Source organism: Macaca mulatta, chromosome 3 (genome assembly GCF_049350105.2).
Source record: "Macaca mulatta isolate MMU2019108-1 chromosome 3, T2T-MMU8v2.0, whole genome shotgun sequence".
Taxonomy (NCBI): domain Eukaryota; kingdom Metazoa; phylum Chordata; class Mammalia; order Primates; family Cercopithecidae; genus Macaca; species Macaca mulatta.
In genome coordinates this window covers 147,373,151-147,389,175 of record NC_133408.1, presented here as the reverse complement: position 1 = coordinate 147,389,175, position 16,025 = coordinate 147,373,151, and the positions used below count along the sequence as shown (strand labels likewise).

The 16,025-nt window shown below is 38.7% G+C and overlaps 1 protein-coding gene across 4 annotated transcripts in view; it reads left to right on the top strand.

The window, feature by feature from the left end:
* Positions 1 to 13,026, top strand: part of SLC26A3 (solute carrier family 26 member 3) — a 38,621-nt gene extending 25,595 nt beyond the window's left edge. For all 4 annotated transcript variants that reach the window (XM_028846169.2, XM_077997170.1, XM_077997172.1 and 1 more), the window contains 8 exons: positions 1,331 to 1,400; positions 1,493 to 1,585; positions 3,482 to 3,577; positions 4,199 to 4,432; positions 6,269 to 6,323; positions 10,568 to 10,710; positions 10,830 to 10,895; positions 12,620 to 13,026. In XM_028846169.2, coding sequence (XP_028702002.2) covers positions 1,331 to 1,400; positions 1,493 to 1,585; positions 3,482 to 3,577; positions 4,199 to 4,432; positions 6,269 to 6,323; positions 10,568 to 10,710; positions 10,830 to 10,895; positions 12,620 to 12,643 — 781 coding nt within the window. In that variant the 3' untranslated portion in view covers positions 12,644 to 13,026. The remainder of the gene's footprint in view (positions 1 to 1,330; positions 1,401 to 1,492; positions 1,586 to 3,481; positions 3,578 to 4,198; positions 4,433 to 6,268; positions 6,324 to 10,567; positions 10,711 to 10,829; positions 10,896 to 12,619) is intronic.
* Positions 13,027 to 16,025: the final 2,999 nt, after the last annotated feature.

Below are 16,025 nucleotides of genomic sequence, written 5' to 3'. Positions count from 1 at the left end.
CCTCCAGTTGCTCATCTCAAGGCCTGAAGGGCAATAGCATGGCCCAGCTTTAGAGTATCAGCCCAGGGAGGACACCTGCTGTTGGTCTGCTCCTGGCTTTGACTCCAGTTCAAATAAATCATATAAATCTCTGAGTCTGTTCTCCCAGCTATAAACCAAAAGTAATTCTATTCCAAGCAGGTTTAATGTCTTTGCCTTGTACTTGTTAAACATGGAAATGTGTTACTGAGACTGAGATTCTTTCCATCTAGTGGATGGATTTCTTTTATAGGTTGTTAGATTGCACTCATACCTTTAAAATATGGAGCTGGATTAGAGAACTTCTCAAAGGCCCCTCTTACCTTAAAATTCTACAAAAGCCGTTTGGAATTCTTGATTTTTAATAATAATTCAGTCCAAGCATCTTTTTTGTTATTATTTATTTATTTATTATTTTTTGAGACAGAGTTTCGCTCGTCGCCTAGGCTGGAGTGCAATGGTGCAATCTCGGTTCACTGCAACCTCTGCCTCCTGGGTTCAAGCAATTCTCCTGCCTCAGCCTCCCAAGTAGCTGGGACTATAGGTGCCTGCCACTGCGCCTGGCTAATTTTTGTATTTTTACTAGAGGTGGGGTTTCACCATGTTGGCCAGACTGGTTCATGAACTCCTGACCTAGGGTGATCTGCCCACCTCAGCCTGCCAAAGTACTGGGATTACAGTCATTAGCCATGGCACCCAGCCTTGATTTTTAAAAATCTTTGCCATGTAACATCACTACCATGTGGTTGCTGAGCCTATTTTGAATTACATGGTGTGACAGAGAAAGAGGCTTCCTTGGGAACTAAGGAGTTCTAGAACAGAAGTTGTTATCACAAAGTCAATCCCTGACTGATGGAATACATCGATATTGAAATACTCCTGCACTCTTTCATTTATTTATATTTCATTCCATTATTTACTGGGAACCCATCAAACATAGAGACAAACTAAATGGTCATAAGCAAGTCATTTTACTTTTTCATGTCCTCATCCATACAACTGGGTAATCATATCTGCCTTACCTCATGGAATAACTGTGATATTCAGAAACAAAATGCCAAAAGCATATGGAGTGCTTTATAAACTGTAACATGACAAATGGGAGGCACCTTTTAGGTGCTGTGAGAGGACACAAAGATAAGTAAAACAAGGTGTTCACCTTCCAGAGTCTCTGATAGCATGATGATTCCCCAACCTTTTACATTTTGAAAAGTGAGCCTGCTTTGGTATGCTGAGGAAAAAAAATCAGTGTTAGCCTTATAGGCTTAACAAACATACATGAATGATTTACTTGGTGTTTTTCTCCCGACAGTCCAAAATGCAGCACACTGGCTAATATTGGAAGAAGCAACATCTATAAGAATAAAAAAGATTATTATGATGTAAGGGAGATTCATTTTTTTCTTTGACTTGCTAAATGATATTAAGTATGGATCTAATGGGCACCATCTAACAATGCTTCTCTGCCTTATAGATGTATGAGCTGAAAGGAGTGAAAATTTTCAGATGTCCATCTCCTATCTACTTTGCAAACATTGGTTTCTTTAAGCAGAAACTTATCGATGCTGTAAGGTTTGGGGTTATTTAATGTTTTTCCTTGTAATCTTACTGAATATCTGGGAATGTCATTATTCTGTAAGGTCATTGTTGAGGCTGGGTTATGTCACATATGTTGAGGTGGGGTTGTGTCAGTGTTTTTTGTCCCATGTCCCAGAGCAGATGAAACTACCTTATGGGAGTTTGTTAACAGGTTGGGAAATAAGCCTTTTCAGCTGACATCTAATATAGAAGAATCCTTTTCTCAAATTCTGCTGTAGAGTAAAAAAAATTTACCACATTTTGGGCTGCTGGCTTTTAGTAGGTGTCATCCTACAGATTTTCTTTGGGTATCAACTTCAGAAACAATGAAGGAGCATTTAATATTTGACTGCATCATCAAGAGATTCAGTATAGCAGTTGTAAATGAATAGTTAATACTGAATAACAATAAATACTGAGTGTCCCTGGCAAACTGAAGAGATGATGACAAGGAAGCAATCTTGACAGTTAACAAAAAAAACTCAGTCCTCCCTCTTGAAATATGCCTTTGGTCTCTCTGTACCTTGCATAGAGCCTCTGCCTTAAACCTTAACTATTATTATTAGTTTGATACGCATCAGATATTTTTCTACCCACTTTTTTGTTGTTGTTTGCAAAATGAGATTATATTGTATATTTGGTTTTCTGTACTGCCCTTTTCTTTTTTTTTTTTTTTTTTTTTTTGAGACGGAGTCTCGGTCTGTCGCCCAGGCTGGAGTGCAGTGGCCGGATCTCAGCTCACTGCAAGCTCCGCCTCCCGGGTTCACGCCATTCTCCTGCCTCAGCCTCCCGAGTAGCTGGGACTACAGGCGCCCGCCGCCTCGCCCGGCTAGTTTTTTGTATTTTTTAGTAGAGACGGGGTTTCACTGGGTTAGCCAGGATGGTCTCAATCTCCTGACCTCGTGATCCGCCGGTCTCGGCCTCCCAAAGTGCTGGGATTACAGGCTTGAGCCACCGCGCCCGGCCTGTACTGCCCTTTTCAATTACTCTAGTAAACTTCCATCTAACTATATTTTTTGTCAAGGATTTGTTTTGTTTTGTTTTGTTTTGAGACAAGGTCTTGCTTTGTCACCCAGGCTGGCACGATCACAGCTCACTGCAACCTCAAACTCTGGGGTTCAAGCAATCCCCCTGCCTCAGCCCCCCAAGCAGATGAGACTCCAGGCATGTGCCACTATACCCCACTAAGTTTTAAATTTTTTGTAGAGACAAGTGCTTGCTTTGTTGCCCAGGCTACCCTTGAACTCATGGCCTCATGCAATCCTCCCACCTCGGCCTCCCAAAGTCTTAGGATTAGAGGTGTGAGCCACCACGCCTGGCCAAGGATTTATTACATAATTTGATCCTCCTCTCTTATTTATCTGGAACTAAATATTACAGCAATAAGAATTCATTAGTGTCAAAAAAAAAGATTACCCTCAAATATAATACTAAAATTATAAAATAAAATTATATAATAATAAATAACATACAATTATATAAATTTTAATGATAAAAATTACATACAAGCAGAATACTTATGTAGGTGCCACTCATACTCAATAAATAGAAAATAAATAAAATAAAACCCCCTAAGAGTTGTGTAGGTTCCAAACACAAACAGATTCAAACAGAGTTTATGTCCATTCATGGATAATTTATGGATGAATCCTGGACTGTGTTATACAAAAACTTTTGACTGTTGGTAACTGCATACAGGTGGAGTAGACCATGGGTCTGACACAATGTTGTTGCTGATGTTGTTTAAACCACGTTTAAATTTTGTCACAAATATTTTTATTATCTGTCCCAATCCCTCAAATCACTCCAGTTAAAGTTGTTAGAATTATGCTATATACATAACAGAATATTGAGTACTCTTGTAACATAGCAATGGGTTTCTCAGGTTGGCTTCAGTCCACTTCGAATTCTACGCAAGCGCAACAAAGCTTTGAGGAAAATCCGAAAACTGCAGAAGCAAGGCCTGCTACAAGTAACACCAGTAAGTTCCTTGACCACATTTCTATGCATTATAGCTAAAAGCTTAGTAAAGGATGATTCAAGGGGTTAGTTCCATTCCTTTAAGTGAAATGCAAGATAAACGAGGGATTTCATGTGTCAATGAGTGTTATATTTTAAAATGACATCCTTTTGAGGGTCTCCCTAAAATTTTTATTCTCCTGGGAAAAGCACCAAACACAAGTGTCTACAATCTTGTTGTTTTGAGACAGTGTCTCGCTCTGTGGCCTACGCTGGAGTGCAGTGGTGCGATCACAGCTCATTGCAGCCTTGACCTCCCAGACTCAAGCGACCCTGCCACCTCAGCCTGCAAGTAGCTGAAACTACAAGCACATGTGCCACCACGCCTGGCTAATTTTTTAATTTTTTGCAGAGATGGGGTCTCACCATGTTGCCCTTGCTGGTCTCAAACTCCTGGGCTCAAGTGATCCTCCCACCTCGGTTTCCTAAAGTGCTGGGATTACAGGCATTAGCCACCACATGTAGTCCAATTCCATTGTTTGGCTCAACTCTGAATCAGTGCTTCTGAAACTCACTGACTATCTCTGACATACACAATATTTTTCTTGGTCACAGTTTTTACGCTTGTTATCCTCTCCTGCAGAAAGGATTTATATGTACTGTTGACACCATAAAAGATTCCGACGAAGAGCTGGACAACAATCAGATACAAGTACTGGACGAGCCAATCGATACCACAGACCTGCCCTTCCAGATTGACTGGAATGATCAGCTTCCTCTCAACATTGAGGTCCCCAAAATCAGCCTCCACAGCCTCATTCTCGACTTTTCAGCAGTGTCCTTTCTTGATGTTTCTTCAATGAGGGGCCTTAAATCGGTAATTTCTTTGTTCTTAATGGAAACAACCAATCAATGACTGAAGGTGAAAAAAAAATTGTATTTGTGGGCTGGGCATAGTGGCTCATGCCTGTAATCCCAGCACTTTGGGAGGCTGAGGTGGGTGGATCACCTGAGGTCAGGAGTTTGAGATCAGCTTGGCCAACATGGTGAAGCCCCGTCTCTACTAGAAATACAGCTGGGCGTGGTGGCATGCACCTGTAATCCCAGCTACTTGGGAGGCTGAGGCAGGAGAATGGCTTGAACCTGGGAGGTGGAAATTGCAGTAAGCCAAAATTGCACCACTGCACTCCAGCAACAGAGGGAGACTCTGTCTCAAAAAATAATAATAATAATTGTATTTGTGGAAGGATGCTCCTTTAGGTAACATGCATTTAATTAGAAGCAAATTATAATCTTAGAGTATTCCATGGAGGGAAAGGTGGTGTTCAGTGGACTCTTGAGAAGGGCATTTTCCATGAGACTGGGTACTATATTGAAGGGAATCAAATCTATAATAATAATGTATGATGAATCTGCTGGTGTACAACTGTGCTCACATTCCTTTCAAATTTCAATTCTGTGGTGTTTTCAAATCTTTGTGGGCATAGTATCTAAATTATTCTGAAATCAGAGAAGATCTGGAAAGGTCCTGGGAAAAAATGTAAGAGTGGATCCTTTTGTTTTATCCTCATTCGCCATAAGCTGATTTTCACATGGCTAAAACCCAAATAGATATATGAAAGAATAAATGTCACATGTGATTTCAAAACACGACTGACAATCAGATTGCAGCCTGTTTTCTTTCCACAGATTTATCACATTTCTAAAATAAATTAGTTTCTAACAGAAATGCAGAAACATATAAAAAGAAAATTTAAGAATTTCTACATCTTTCTCTTTTTCTTGGGTTTTCACAAAAATCTACCCAAGTGAGAGCTGACCTAAGATAAGACCTATTAAGCATGAACTGGATACATGTGAACTGGATACAAAATTAGAAAATGAAAGAATTTTTTTTTAATGTTAACATCATGTAACTCTTAAGTCTACTTGCGTTTTCTTTTCTTTTTTTGGTTTCAGTTTTTGCTTATTTTAGCTTTTGATTACTTTAGCTTACTGTTTCTGCATTTTCACACACACACCCACCCACCCACACACACACACACACACACGTATTTATTTTTTGGTTCTAGCAGTATAACACAAAGGACAAGGGCTCTAATTCTTAGTTAAGTGCCTAGAAGAGGTTCTGAAAGTGTTTACTAATGACGGCAATGATATTAATGATATTAATGATCATCTAACCTGATCAACAATATAAGCTACTTTTCTTACCTTCCATGATCTTACTCATATCACTACTGGTATTTGTTCTTAGCCTAGAGACCAGAAAAATGTATAAAGATTCATTGGTGCTAGATATATCCATTCATTGTGGACAAGAATAATTAGCAACTCATGGTCCGTAGGTTCTTTTTTTAAACTTTTATGCAGCAAGAAAGCTCTAGTTGAGATCATCCCAAAGAATACACTATTTTAAAATTAAATCAGAGTTGTTCTTATGAGTTTGAGACAGAACATTTTCCCATAATACTCCCTTCAAGAATGATCATTTTTAACTTCTTACTGAGGAGAAGGGCTCCTTTATTTGGGTTTATTTCTGTCATAGAGCCTTGGTTTTAACTTTAGTATCTTTTGACACTATTATCTCTTTTCAAAATGTTAAAGCTTCTGAAAGCAATACATCACCCGTAAGGTATAATTCTGATTGTTTTCTTTATATTTCTGACAAGTGAAACTGTTCCCTAAGGAAGATATACTTTCTTTTTAACAGATTTTGCAAGAATTTATCAGGATCAAGGTAGATGTGTATATTGTTGGAGTTGATGGTAAGTGGCTTTATTTTTGCTTTATGTTCTGACAATCACTTCAGGCTCAATGCCAACTCTCAATCTAGACAGCCTCTCCAAAGAATGAGTATTTTATATAAACAAGATGAAAATCTAATTTGCAGCCAACCCAATAAAAATCCCTATGGAAACAGCATCTTTGCATTTTAGTTGTGTTGATATGTAATTAAATAAATTCTACAATTTGAATCCTGATTTCATAGGCAACAAAGGAGGAATATATTAACTATTTTTTACTCTAAATTTCCTGAAAAAGTAGCCTTGTTTTCTGTCTCTCTTCCTCCCTTCCCTTGCACTCTCCAGCCCATAATAATTTGGTTTAGCTTCACCTGCTGATGAGACCATCCTTGCCAAGGTTATCAGCAATGTCCAGATTGTCAGGATTAACTGCCTTCGTCTCAGGTCCCTCTGCAGCAGCGTACTTAAGCATCAGGCGCTCTCTCTAGCATTTGTCTTTGAAACTCTCTCCCTTCCTGACTCTGGCAAGACATTTCTGATTCACCTCCTACCTCTCAAACATCTCCTCAGGGTCAGACATTGGTTCAACTCCCACTCTTTCAGTCTTCCCCAAGCTTCAAACTTACACTCGATACCATGGTTCTAATTCCACAGACTCTTTCTAGTCAATTTCCTACATGTTTATTATTTCATGTATATCTACTTGTTAATGAATCCCCAAACTATACCTCCAGCCCAGACCTTTCTTCTGAGCTGCAGACCAATGGACTCGACTGTCCGGATATCCCCCAGGCACCTCAAATACATATTTTTAATAAACTACGTATATGATTCCCCCTCCCAAAAATACTTCTTTCCTATCACAATCACTGCATCACTGCTTACCCAGTTTTCCAGATAGAAACCCTGAAACCATCACCAATTTCTCCTCTCCTTCCCTCTAGTCAGTGAGTCACCAGGTCCTATAAATATTTCCTCTTAAATCAGTCTCTTCCTATCCATTTCCAGAACTTTAATCTAGACCCTTCTCATTTCTCAACTAGGCCTTCTAGAAGGACTTTCTAACTAATATCCTTGTCCATCCCTATAATGCTGTCCCATCCTATTTTCTGAAGAAAGCTTCTTCAGGCAGTTTTCCGACAATAACTGAAAACATTCTTGCTTCCCCAGGCAGGGCACTGGGTCTTCAGACTGTTTGCATCCACAGAATACACACATATCAAATAACTTTGCAGTTCAGTTTGTGTCCCTACTAGACTATATCTCTTCCAGGGCAGGTATTGTTCTTGCTTACCTTCTTATTTCCTGTCTCTTCCCTAGATCCTAGGACATCATAGGCATTCAGTAAAGACTTACTGAATACCTACTATTTATCAGGCACTGTTCTGGGTGCTGGGAATACAGCAGTGAATCTGACAAGCCCCTGTCCTCATGAAGCTTATAGTCGCATCGGAAAGCCATATAATAAACAAATAAAAGCATATTTCAGGTAGTGATAAGTGCTAAGAAAAAAGCAGGGTTAAGAAACAGAGGCTGGGAGTGGTGGCTCATGCCTGTAATCCTAGCACTCTAGAAAGCTGAGGCAGGCAGATCACTTAAGCCCCAGAGTTTGAGATTAGCCTGAGCAATATGGTGAATCCTCATCTCTAAAAAAAAAAAAAAAAGGCCGGGCGCGGTGGCTCAAGCCTGTAATCCCAGCACTTTGGGAGGCCGAGACCGGCGGATCACGAGGTCAGGAGATCGAGACCATCCTGGCTAACCCAGTGAAACCCCGTCTCTACTAAAAAATACAAAAAACTAGCCGGGCGAGGCGGCGGGCGCCTGTAGTCCCAGCTACTCGGGAGGCTGAGGCAGGAGAATGGCGTGAACCCGGGAGGCGGAGCTTGCAGTGAGCTGAGATCCGGCCACTGCACTCCAGCCTGGGCGACAGACCGAGACTCCGTCTCAAATAAAAAAAAAAAAAATTAGCTGGGTGTGGTGGTATGTGCCTGTAGTCCCAGCTACCCAGGAGATTGAGGTGGAAGGATGGAAGGATCACTTGAGCCTGGGAGGTCGAGGCTGCGGTGAGCTGTGATCATGCCACTGCACACCAGCCTGGGTGACAGAGCAAGACTGTCTCAAATTAAAAAAAAAGAAAAGAGAGAGAGAGAGAGGAAAGAGAGAGAAGGAAGGAAGGAAGGAAGGGAGGGAGGGAGGGAGGGAGGGAGGGAGGGAGGGAGGGAAGGACTGCTGATCAGGGATGTCCAGCAAATGACATTTTTAGTAGAGACTAGAATGAAGTGAGGCAGTCAACCTTGACAGTACTTAGGGGGAGCTTTTTAGGGAGAAGAGACAAGTGGTACACAGGTCCTTCGAAAGGTATAAAATTGGCATCCTTAATCTCTTCCTTTCTACTGGATCCTGTCCCTAAAATATACAGACGTATTCCAGTTTCAAGACTTTAAAAAAAAAACTTTTAAGTTCAGGGGTACACATGCAGGTTTGTTACATAGGTAAACTCATGTCATGGGGGTTTGTTGTACAGATTATTTCATCATCCAGATATTAAGCCTAGTACCCATAAGTTATTTTTCCTGATCCTCTCCCTCCTCCCACCCTTCACCCTCTGATAGGCCCCAGTGTTTATTGTTCCCCTCCATGTGTCCATGTGTCCTCATCATTTAGCTCCCACTTATAAGTGAGAATATGCAGTATTTGGTTTTCTGTTTGCATTAGTTTGCTAAAGGATAATGGCCTCCAACTCCATGTACCTGCAAAGGATATTATCTTGGTTTTTTTAATGACTATATAGTATTCCATGGTGTATATGTACCACATTTTCTTTATCCAGTCTATCATTGATGGGCATTTATGTTGAGTCCATGTCTTTGCTATTGTGAATAGTGCAGCAATCAACATACGCATGCATGCATCTTTATAACAGAATGATTTATATTCCTTTGGGTATATACCCAGTAATGGAATTGCTGGGTCAAATGGTATTTTTGTCTTTAGCCCTCTGAGGAATCGCTACACTGTGCTTATACACTGTTGGTGGGACTGAAAATTAGTTCAACCATTGTCAAGGCTTCCTTATAATTAAAAATATCCCCTTGATCCCAGGAACCTTTAATTTACTAACAATTTTACCCTTTTCCATCATCCCAGATATCTTGGAAAGTATCTGTTCCTGCTGTCTCTACTGCCTGGCATTCTTTTCAGTCTTTATCAAAGATTATCACCTTCCTTGTCATTGCACACCACCCTCTCCATCCCAGATCCTGGTGGCCACAATGCCCTCCATGCTCCCTCTCCCTCTATCACTGAAAGCTTGTCTGTGAACAGAAGAATCCATCTCCATGATTGTGTACCTTCTCTTCCTCCACTTTCTTCCAAATCCTAGGCACTTTTAGATGGTACCTGCTCAAGTTTTCCCAGATACCCACCAAGAGGTAACTTTCTCAGAATTTTCATAGTACTTGATCTATATCTCTCTTATATATTCAACAAAAAATATGAAGACATACTATGTGTTGGGAATTATTCTAAAACTAAGAAAACAAGGAAAAAAACTAGATTGCTCCTTGCCCTCATTATTATACAACACGTTTTCTGTCAGTACTACAGGAATATATAAATAAATGTTCTATCTTCCTTGAGGGCAAGATTCAGGTCTAATTTATCTTTTGATCTTTCTTATTACTCAGCCAGAGTTTTGCACATGGCAGACATAAGGTAATAGTTGGTTGAGTAATCCATGTAAATGAATGCTGTTTAGTGCCTACAAAAATGGGATTTCTCAAAGATGATTAGAGGTAAGTGGTAAGGAAGATGTTATCTTATAAAACCCAGCAGCTTTGCGAAAATGGGCTACAATAAAGAACCACAGCATATCACTGGTCCATAAACATATGTTCCATTTTGGCAGAATCCTAAATTTTAATAAGAAGCCACACTTGATACTCCAATCATTAAGCAGGGAGATCAATTCACTAGGCTCCTGCCTAAATGAGTTTTCTTCTAGGAACTACTGTTTTTCATTTGCTCCTTTGCCTTCCTCCGTTTTACATTAGGGCATTAATTTTTTTTTTATTACAAAGGTATTTGTTAGTTCCAAAAGACATTGTACTAAAGATAGACCAGTATTATACCACTGCAACCTACAAACAACCAAATGTCAATGAAACGCACATTTGCAAATGGAAGGTGAAATTACTAGCCTCAAGGAAAAACTGGTGGTCAAACAATTGTTTTTTTCCTAAAAGTTACTGTTTTTCTCTCTTCAGATGACTTCATTGAGAAGCTTAACCGGTATGAATTTTTTGATGGTGAAGTGAAAACCTCAATACTTTTCTTAACAATCCATGATGCTGTTTTGCATATTTCGATGAAGAAAGATTACAGTACTTCAAAGTTTAAACCCAGTCAGGTACCAGCTCTTTGATGACTTTCACAATTGCATAAGCAGCCACTCCTTAAATTTCTCATTATTTTTCAACATTAAAAAAAACCAGCCCCTAATCCCTATTTCCATTCTCTTTTTCTCAGGAAAAAGATGGAAAAATTGATTTTACCATAAATACAAATGGAGGATTACGTAATCGGGAATATCAGGTAAGATTCTTCAACAGGTTTATCTTCACCTAGACATCACAGCAAAAAAAAAACAAAAAACAAAAAAAAAAACACCTTCAAAGTAGTGAGGCCACTTCCTGCATGTGGCAGAAAGTCCAGCACTTGCTTGAGCCTCTGTGCCTCACCCCTAGAGAACTGAAGCAATGCTAACCAATCTCACAGGGAGTTTTTGGGAAAAGAAACTCAGACCCGTACAAAAAAAGGATGAAAAAATAGTGATAACAGATCTCCGTTAATGCAATATTGAGCATATCTTCCTTTATTTTTCAAACCACTTACAACAATGCTCTTATTCTGGCCCTGTAATAATCCACGTAGCAGGGAAGGTATTGCTATTTCCATTTACAGGTGAATAAGCGATGAAAATAAGCTGATACACACCTCCCAATAGTCAGATGCTTGAGAAGTCCCTAGCACAGTGTCCAGTCAAGCAATGAAACAAGTTTCTATCCTTCCTTACTGGAGTGAGTTGCCAATTCAGCATTTAACTGGAGAGTCCCATTTCATTGCAGATGTTCATTTCTAGAACATCCAGTCCTTTAAAGCAATGTTTCTAGTTTGGGAAAAGTAGAATCACAAATTAAAATGGGTTTCTGCTGTAGGCCAGGTAGATGGCAGGTGTATTACATTCAGTATCTCAATCCTTATAACAATATACAAAGGAGATATCTTCATTTTCCAAATGAAAAAAAAAAAAAAACAGGAAACAGGCTCAGAGAGCTTAATTTGCTTGAGGTCACACACCAAGTGACCCCAACAGGATTGCACTAAGATCTTTCTGATGACAAGACCTGTCTTCTGTTCACTATAGTACACCATCTCTATCCTCTGGTGAAAAACTAACGGATTGAGGGACCAGAGAAAGAATTTAATGATTGTCTTCAAGCATGGCAGGCAGCCAGTGGTATTTCTCTTAGCTGAAAGGTCTCAAAAAAGGAATTTCTAGTCAAAATGAAAAAGAAATGTATAGCATAAGATAAATCTGGAACATTATTAAGAGTGGTATCAAGTAGCAAAGGTCAGATGAAAAGGCCATTCCAGAAAATTGGATAGACCTGAGGTAAGAGGTGAACGTAGATAAGCACCATGATTCTGTCTCCCAGGACTAGATTCCAGAGAACCCCAATAAAACTGGCACCTTGCCTGAGTACCTTATAAGAAGAGCCTCGCACCAGAAATCCTCTCCTCAGTAACTGCATTCACAACTGTCACCAAGTATTGGAGGATAAAGGGTAGGAACAGCATTTAAACTTCATGTCTGACCCAAACACTAGAACCCATTGTCTAACAAATGTAGCTAGCACATTGGTGGACCTTGGCTTCCCCGTATTAAAAAAAGAAACATTTAACACCAGCTCTTTGTCCAGCCTCTAGGAAGGTAAATCATCAGCTGTGGATAGGCCACCAGTGGTGACTGGGGTAAAAGCTGAATGTACCAGGCCAACACAGAGTTCTTTGGAACAAATGTGAAGAAAGATATTGCTACAACACACTGTACCATTACTTTAAGTTAAATTAGGCCTTTGAATTACAATGTGGTATCACATGAATCTATGTTAAACAAGTAGTGATGGAAGATATTTGATCATTAAAATTCAAGACAAAAAAACTGATAACTTTGGTAAATTCTAGCTCCTAAGATGTGATCATTGTAACAGAACTTGACAAGTGTTTTAAAACAGTAACTTTCTGTCTTCTTCCAGGTACCAGGTGAAACAAAATTCTAATCAACATATAATTCAGAGGGATCTTCATCTGACCATGACATAAAAAACAACTTTATACCCAGAAAGTTATTGATAAGTTCATATATTGTATAAAGAGTATTTTTGACAGAATATGTTTCAAACTTTGGAACAAGATTGTTCTAGTATGGCATATTCTTCACATATCTAGTATGAAATTATGTAAATATTCTTAATTTTATATCTTGTAGATTTATCAAAGGACAAAAATTATTTTGTTCGTATGTATTTTTGTAGCACTGACAGATTTCCATCCTAGTCACTACCTTCATGCATATGTTTAGCAGTGTATTGACGCCACTGTTTTGAATGTCATAATTTATACAGGTCACACTATTTCCATTAAAAAAATCAGTTGTACAGTGGATGTGTCTTGTTAAATTTGTTAGCTTTCTGAAACATGCTTGCTGTGGGTCCCGTAATATAGTGGTCTGGCTGGAAACCTGCTACATGAGAATCTTCTAACAGAACCCCTGTAATCAGGCTTCTTTGCTCAGATTTTATGATTATCAGTTTTTTAAAGCATCCAACCTCCTATCCAGATTTTAAACACAATCCTCTAATGTAATATCTGTAACTACATAGATTTAGTATGAAAACTATACAAGCTAAAAAATGAGAAAGCTTTTTTAGCTTTCTAAAAAAACTAAAAGGAAGGTGAAAAGAAAAGATGGGTAGCCAATTCTTCCTGGTCTCAGTGGGAACAAGGAAAACAGATGGCAGAGAAGTAGTACGACTCTTCTTTTTCACTGCTGGTTATTATTTGTAACTCACAGGGCAGAATAACAGCTCTAGAGTTCAATTTATCTGGAGGAGGAGATTCAGTACACCTGCTTCTCCTTTTCCACTGGTATGGCTCTTGGTGAAAATTTGTATTTATGTAATAGTTAGAAATATCAGCACCAAGAGAAAAATATTCAACGCCCTTTATTAAACATCAAACCACTCTGTCAATGGGAAAAGCTGTCCCAATTGTTTTAGATCTTACCTCTGAACATTGTTGTCAAGGTACCTTTCCACTCTGTTAGTGTCGTTGAGAGGGCTTATCTATTGGACTTAAAACTACATACACAAAGGTAAGATACAGGTTATTTACATAGCCAATCTTAAAAGTAGAATATCAGCACTCTCTTATTTTCCCATTTTTTGTAGAGACAGGATCTATGATGCCCAGGCTGTCTCAAACTCCTGGTCTCAAGCAATCCTCCTGCTTCGGACTCCCAAAGTGTTGGGATTACAGATGTGAGCCATTGTGCCCAGCCACAGCACTCTTTATTAAGTGTTTAACTTTTTGAGTCGACACCTTATAGAGTCTCATACACCCTATGGACTTTGGGGGGGGGGGGAACACACACACACACACAAAATTTACATATAAAATGCCCCACAAATCTTGGGTTAAGAACTTCTCCTCTAAAGAGGGCAGGAAGTCGAAATTGAAAACAGGAGCCTATTTACTCAATCATTTGGTTTGAAGTTGAGGCAAATGCCTTATATATAGGATTGTCGTTGAGGTCTCCATCTTCCCAAGCAAAGGTGCCCTCTGCATTCTTCTTGCCAACCAAACCAAACCAAACAACAACAACAACTCAAGAAACAAGCACAAGCACTCCAATTCTTGTGCCCACATCACAGTACATTCAACCTTAACACCTTAGAGGTTTACTTATCCTTATCGTTAAATGTTTTTTTCTTGTAGGCCACTAAGGTTGGGTATACTTCTAGTAATGGGAATACATGGGGCTGAGCTTCTACTTGCCTGCCTCAGAGCACATATTGGAAATTGACTAGTACCAAAATCTGATCCCTAATTTAGGAAGAGGTCAAGAGACCATGTTGGAACATAAAAATAAACTTATGTAAACCAGAGCAAGATTGGAAGGGAAAGGATGCAACTGGGAGACAGAACAACTTGTGAAGAGACAAACACATTACAGAAATTCAGAAAGGGTGAAAGTAATACATGTTGAGCAGTTTATCTTTAAAATTATTGTGTAAGTTATTTAAGCATTTGATACATATTTTTATCTAAACACAGAACTTACCACTTAGAAATGTAAATGAAATATTTTAAATGGTTGACCCTACACTGCATGAACAAGAATATAAAAGAGGGATATTTAATTCACGTTTCTAGCATCTTCATCTGGATTTCAATATGTCACGGCTGACCTGTTCATCTTCCCCTAGTCTCTCTACCAGCATCTTTTCTACCTCAGTTAATGACAACTCCATTTTTCTTAAGCTGATCAAGCCTAAAAATCCACCAGGAAATCCTATTGACTCTCCTTTTAAAATATAGTCATTTAACTCTCAAAATAGCCCCAATAATGTCGGTATTATGATTTCTCCTACTTTTTAAAAAAAAAGTAAATGAAGACTCAAAAGCAAGTAACTAGTCTAAATTAGATAGTCACAGGTGGTAAAGCCAGAAATCTGTCTGGATAGTCTAACCCTATACAACTCAGGCTTTTAATTATTAGAAAACATCACCTCCCAAAAGAAATTAAGACCTAACTAAAAACTGATTACAAGATAAGGACTAAACTCAGGAATAATTATAGGTGCATTCCACAGATTTGTTCCAAAGTCACTAATTTAGCATTGTACAATTATAACCAGAAAAGCAGGTAGGAAATACTAATGTTCAGAATTAAATACATTTCTCTCTCATGGTTTTGCATGTATTTCAGTAATGTATTTTAAACATTAAGATTTATTTCCTGGCCACAATACTTTGAATATAAGGAAAATTTTTGAAGAAAATATAAGGACTATCAAGAATAATTCCTAGGTAAGTTAGAATGTAAGCTCCTAAAGGGCAGAGACCATCTATTTTGTTCATTATCATACACCCACATCTAACATACATAAGTGGTGTTTAACTTTATAAATCAATAATTCATATAAATATATCTTTACGTATATCCTTCCACAAGTCACCCACTTCCCAATTCTTGATACCTGTAATGTTACCACCATCATCTCTTGTGTAAATTATTAAAACACCCTTCTGACTGGTCCCTCTGCTTCTATCTTAGCCTACTTGGTCTTATCACACAGCCAGAATAATCCTTTTACCAAAAAAAAAAAAAAAAAAGTTTTAACATTAAGTGAATAGATTTTTTTTAAAGAGGTCCTACCCAATTGTGAGAACTAAACCCATGACTTATTGTTTCAATCCTGTGCTTCTACGGTGCCAAAAAATTCAAAAATTTTAAAGATGGGGATGTGGGAAAATTAAGCACTAAAGTGTTAAGAATTCTGCCTTAAAACTTCTTCCCTCAGTGATGGAAAACTGAAGGGACATGAATCAAAACAAGACGTTTAAAAATCCAAATTAGGTTTTATTAGCATCACTGCC